A 6125-nucleotide genomic window follows, 5' to 3' on the forward strand; every position below is an offset into this window, starting at 1 on the left:
TGAGGGAGCGCCGCGCTGTCGGAGGGTCAGTACTGAGGGAGCGCCGCACTGTCGGAGGGTCAGTACTGAGGGAGCGCCGCACTGTCGGAGGGTCAGTACTGAGGGAGTGCTGCACTGTCAGTGGGTCAGTACTGAGGGAGTGCTACACTGTCAGAGAATCAGTACTGAGGGAGCGCAGCACTGTCAGAGAGTCAGTACTGAGGGAGCGCAGCACTGTTATATGTGCTATCTCTTGGATGGGACAGTGCCTGAGAATCTGTCTCTTCCCAGAGCTGGTTGTCAGATATGCTGCAACTACTATTTCACAGTAAAGCCAGCAGTTCTCCCTTGTCTTCTGATCAGTATTTATCTTTCATGAGAAACAGACAGCTGCATTTCTCAATATGTAGATCCATGATTGCATTAGAGTGCTCACTTTGGCAGCACATGCAATTAACCTGGACCCTGCACAAGGATGTCACATCAATTCCTGGTGTACCATATTCGGGCCCTCATGTGGCACAGTGGTAGTGTCGCTACCCTTGGACCAAGAGGACCAGGTTTGAGTTCCAGCAGCGTACAATAACATCTCTGAACAGGTTGATTAGGTTAAATAAAGAAAAGCAATTTAAGTGGTATGAAGTATTTTGTGATTCCTGAGGATGTAAAAGGAGCCGTTTAGAAATGTAAGTTTTCAATTTGTTAACTCGTAAACCATAGTGTGTAGCCACAGTATTGTCTTTGTGCATCTTGTAACTCTACATTATGAAAACTATTTCAGGGCAAAGTTCATCTGGAGCTGAGGCTGAGTGAAGTCATCACTGATGTTGGGACCATTTGCCATAAGTTGGCCACACGGTGAGACCCCATTTATTATTCTGTATCATCAAGACCTGTTCTTCATAGAATCCCTACAGCGTGGAAGCAGGGCCATTTGGCCCAGAAAGTCTCACCTACTCTCTGAAGAATGCTCCACCCTATCTCTGCATTTCCCATGGCTAATCCACCTAGCCTGCACATCCATGGACACTATGGGCAATTTAGCATGGCCAATCCACCCTAACCTGCACATCTTTGGTCTCTGGGAGGAAACCAGAGCAAGCCCACACAGACGTGGGGAGCATGTGCAGACTCCAAATATACAGACACCCAAGGGTGGCATCGAACCCGGGTCCCTGGAACTGCGATGCAGCAGTGCTAGCTGCTGAGCCGCTGTGCCACCCTGTTCTTATTCTATAATCAATTATGCAGTGAAATTTTCTGTGTGGTTTTGCCATTTACTGTGGCTGTGTGCTCAAGGAAATTCTTCGCGAGAAAATTATTTGTGCTTGACTTACAAATTCTTCCATCTTCCTGTGGGCCAATGAGCCTGTAGAAGTATTTTTCCCTCCTCAAATGGACAGAGCACAGTTTAAAAGTTAAAACAGTTAGGAACAGGAAGGACCATTCAGTCCCATAAGCCTGTTTTACCATTGAGTTAGCTCATGGCTTTTGTTTTTCTTGTGTCATCCACTCATCTTGGCTCTGTTTCTGTAAGGAATTGGAGAATAATTTGAAACTCCTAGTTTCTTACTAGAATCTTTTACAATTGTTTACGTGACATAGTTGGTCAACCAGTGAACTAACAGACTTTTGTTGGCCTGTGCTGTAACATTTATTGAAGGTACTGGATGTGGAATGTTGCAAAACTGCAGGTCCTGTCCTCCCTGCATCAGCCATTTGTAAAATGTCACAGGCATCTCTCTGTACAGTGCTGTGTTGCTTCCTGTCGAGAAGCCAGTGATAGGATGGGTTTACTGCATTGATACAATGTGCAAAAACATATCACAAGATAGGGACAGAATAGGAAGTTCATTCAGTGTTGTTACTCATTCATCCAGAAAGAACACAGAGGGTGGATAGAATGTAAAAGTGACCATCTGGCAGCACTAAGTGCAATAATATTCATGAAAGAAACTTAGATTGTTATCAGATTAAGAGAACTATTAAAGGCTATGGAGAGTGTGAAGGAGAGTGGGATATTAAAGGGTGTGGGGAGTGAGGGGGAGTGTATGACTAGATTGGGTCGGATATTCAAGGACATGAAGAGTAAGCATGCGCCTATGTCACAAAAGACAGGACAATTAAGGACCCAATTACTACTTGATGTGCAATCAGTATTATTGTGCAGCTAAATCCAGCAGCTAAGTCGCACATAGTATGAAACAACAGAGGTAAATAGTAAATGTATCTATCTTTGTTGATGTTAGTTGAAGGGTAAATATAGTCCAGACCATGAGGAAGGTATTTATCGTTATGGACTATGTGGAGAAATGGAAGATATCGAACAGTTTTGACATTTCCTTGGTTTCTTGGAAATGAAGTCCACAGTTTAATCCACCTGCTGATTACAGAAAGTCAAAAGCTCAAAAAGACTTTGAAAAAGTAGCCAAACAAAGCTTTGAGGGAGATAAGAAATGGGGTTTATTGCCCAGTTTTGGACTAAAACATAGCTTTGGAAGAGACTATTGGGCTCCTTTGCTGATGGCTGTCTTCCTGGACTTGGTTTTTGTCTCACAACCGCTTAAGGAAGAAAATCTCCAAAGCCTCAGGAATGCTGCAAGTCCCTCTCTCCCTCTACTGGGGATTGACTAAGTTTCTACATCTCAGTATTTTAACCACGTTGGAAACACTGGGAAGCTAAACTGTCACCATGATCCAAAGGCTTGGAACCTGTTGGATTTCCATCTGAATTGGAGCTTGTTTGGAAGATCTTTCATTTGTCTACATCTGTTAACAGTTTAGTTTTGTCAATGAGAAACTCGACAGACTGAGAATTCACCAGATTCTATCTTTTGTTTTTCAGACCATTGGGCCAATAATGGTGGTCTTTATTTGCATTTTTTAAAATACCATCTCTGAAGGTCTTCTTTATCTTTATGTTGAGTGTGACAGTTTAGGGATTAAAGGTGGATTATACTTCCAATTGTGGTTTCGATGTTACCCAATATTTCCACTTGTTTTTATGATTGAGTCTTGTTTTATAATAATTGAGCCCATTAAAACATTTAGTGAAACTCTCTTTTATTCTGGATAACAGTGCAAAGTGGAAACAATTGGCCATTTTGGAGATTGGATTAAAACCTTTATATTAATGGTGGAACTCATGGAGTTAAATACCAGCTCATTCCACCAGTCACAGTTGTAATAATTTGTTTGGGAACTTGCTGAGCACAAATTGACTGCAACAGCAAGAACAACTATATGTATTTATATAGTGCCTTTAGCAGTGTAAAATACAGCCAAGAGATGTCACAGCAGCATTAATGAACAGAACACGAGACCATAACTTCAAAAGAAGGCACCAAGACACATAGCTAAGGAATAGCTTAAGGAAAGTGGGGACATTTAGAGATGGAATTCCAGAGCTTGGCACCCAGCAGCTGAAGGCATGGCTACCAATAGCACAATGATCAAAATCAGGGATCCATAAGAGCTCTTGGGGATTTCTGGGCCTAGAGGAAGTTATGAGGATGGAGAGAGGCAGGGCTAGAGAGGTTGGTTGATTTGAAAGCAAAGGTGAGAATTTTAAAATTGAGGCATTGACCAACCAAAACCCAGTGTATATCAGTGAATGTAAAGGTGAAGGGTAAATGGGACTTGGTATGAGTTAGATTACAGACAGCTAGGTTTAGAATCACATCCAGTCTACAAAAATTAGGATGAAGGGAGGCTGGCTGGGAATGATTTTGAATCATTAGGTCCACAGGAAACAAGGAGATGGATAGGGAATTCAGGAGCGGATGAGCAGAGAAAGGGACAGAAGTAGCAGATGATATGGAGGTGGAAATAGTTGGTCTAGGTGACCACGTGAATATGTCATTGGAAAAAGGTTGTCCAATGTGATACCAACGTTGCAGTAGTTTCAAACAGTTGTCAGGAGAGGGATGGTGAGTGTTGCTAGGGAACAAAGGCATCAGTTGTCTCTATAGTTAGCTGGAGGAAGTTCCTACTCATCTGTTATTGGCTGTTGGATAAAGTCTAATTCAGTGACGGGGGAGGAGTTGCGATGTTGAGGTGGAGCTGGGAGTTATCCATGTCCAAGTGAAAAGCAGCACTGTTTTTGGATGATGGATGGGGTCCAGATGAGAAGTAAGAGTGGACCAAGGATACTTCCTTGGGGGCACCAGAGGTAACGGTGAGGAAGTGGGAGGGAAAGTCCAGTTGCCGGTGAATTTCTAGCCACAGTTAGTGGCTAAAAGTGGAGCAAAGTTCCCTGCTCTAGCACAATGACACACTTCAAAATACTTCATTCACTGGAAAACTTTGGGATGTCTTATCGTTGTGAAGCATGCTAGAGAAATGCAACAAAGACGGAAGTTGCTGGAAAATTTCAGTAGGTGTAGTAGCATCCGTGAAGAAAAATCAGAGTTAACGAACGTTTTGGGTCTGGTGACCCTTCCTCAGAATTTAATATTAACTCTGATTTTCCTTCACGGATGCTGGCAGACCTGCTGAGCTTTTCCAGCAACTTCTGTTTTCGCTCCTGATTTACAGCATCTGCAGTTCTTTTGGTTTCTACTAGAGAATGCAAGTCTTTTCTCCATTAACGTCATCGGTACTGTCTGTTTGCATGAGTGATAAAAAAAAAATCTCCTGTAAAAATTTCACAATACTAACCATTTTCAAATGAGAGCACCAAATAAAAAGCAGCATCATATTTTTCTTGTTTAGGGTTCCCTTTGAAATGGAGAGAAAAGGAAATGTCTCAGCTAAGACACTGACAATGCTTGAGTTGTGTAAAGCACTGACTCTATTCCCAAAGGAATGGATACTGTGCTGAGAAACCCAAAGATTTTAGATGCATGCAAGTTGTGAAACAAGTTCTAACTTGTTCAGAGACACTGCATGAAGCTCCTATTTTGTTGGAAAGGAAGTGACAATTTGGCTCCTACTTAAAGGGCACCGGAAATTATATAGCACTTTCCTTATTGCCATTCTCCATATCCTTCCAGGCTTTAAATCTCAGTTTGGACACTTGTTTAGCATAAATGATGTCAATTTTCATCTGGCTTCTAATTTGTAAGATTGGTCGATTTCATGCCAGTGGAGCTCATGAATCAGGAGGTTTTACAGTACGTCATGTTCTTCCAGCAGTTTAGTAGCTCAGTCTCAGTCAGCCCCAGCCCCCTGTCATTTCAACAAGTGGAATCAGGACTCATTTAATTTCCCGTTAATCCCTCCACATGCACGCGCAGTGCATACTCTCTCTGTGACATACACATCTCACACACACACACACACACATGCACACACAACTGCACATGTGCACGCCCTTACATTCACTAACTCACTCACGCATGCACAAATTAGCACACATTCACATCCTCTGTTATGCACACACGCACATACACACTCACCTTGATGTTTATGCTCACATTCGCGTGCACACGCTCATATCTACACAATCACTCACACACAAGCTAGCGCACATTCACATTCCCGTGCACACACTTATGTTTGCATGCATGCTTAGATATACACTGTTGCATACAAGGCTGTCCACATACAGATACAAACAATTTACACATGCATACACCACCCTACATGCACTCTCTTTACATATGTATGCACACACCAGTACCCAAAGGTCCAAATACAGACACACACACAGACACACACAGACACACACACACACACACACACACACACACACACATACACACTTTTATACACACAGACTTATACTCATGCAAACACTCCTTGTCATACACGCACACCCACACTCTCTCCTGCACAGACACACACACAGCATCCTGAAGCACAGACACACAGATTCTCCCTGTTGCATGCATATGCCTGTCCAAACATAGGCACTGTCTACCATGCACACATGCACTGTCTCATGTACATGCACAATGCACACAATGCACATTCAGACTCATATGTTCTCTCCTGCACAATACAGTTTGCTTTGTACTTGAAAGACACGAGTACGTTTATCAGAAAACCACTGGAATGAAACAATTAATTTTTTAAAATTGTGGTGCTGAATATTTCGTAACATGAACTCCATAGTTGATGTGAGAGATAGTAGGAACTGCAGATGCTGGAGAATCCGAGACAACAAGGTGCAGGGCTGGATGAACACAGCAGGCCAAGCAGCA

General features: G+C 42.7%; 1 protein-coding gene across 1 annotated transcript in view; it reads left to right on the forward strand.

The window, feature by feature from the left end:
• The window catches only part of rasa3 (RAS p21 protein activator 3), a 160265-nt gene that overhangs the window by 118970 nt on the left and 35170 nt on the right, over positions 1–6125 (forward strand). Inside the window, exon 5 of the mRNA XM_048597795.1 lies at positions 761–837. Coding sequence (XP_048453752.1) covers positions 761–837 — 77 coding nt within the window. The remainder of the gene's footprint in view (positions 1–760; positions 838–6125) is intronic.

The sequence above is a fragment of the Rhincodon typus genome, chromosome 6 (genome assembly GCF_021869965.1).
Source record: "Rhincodon typus isolate 14 chromosome 6, sRhiTyp1.1, whole genome shotgun sequence".
Taxonomy (NCBI): Eukaryota; Metazoa; Chordata; class Chondrichthyes; order Orectolobiformes; family Rhincodontidae; genus Rhincodon; species Rhincodon typus.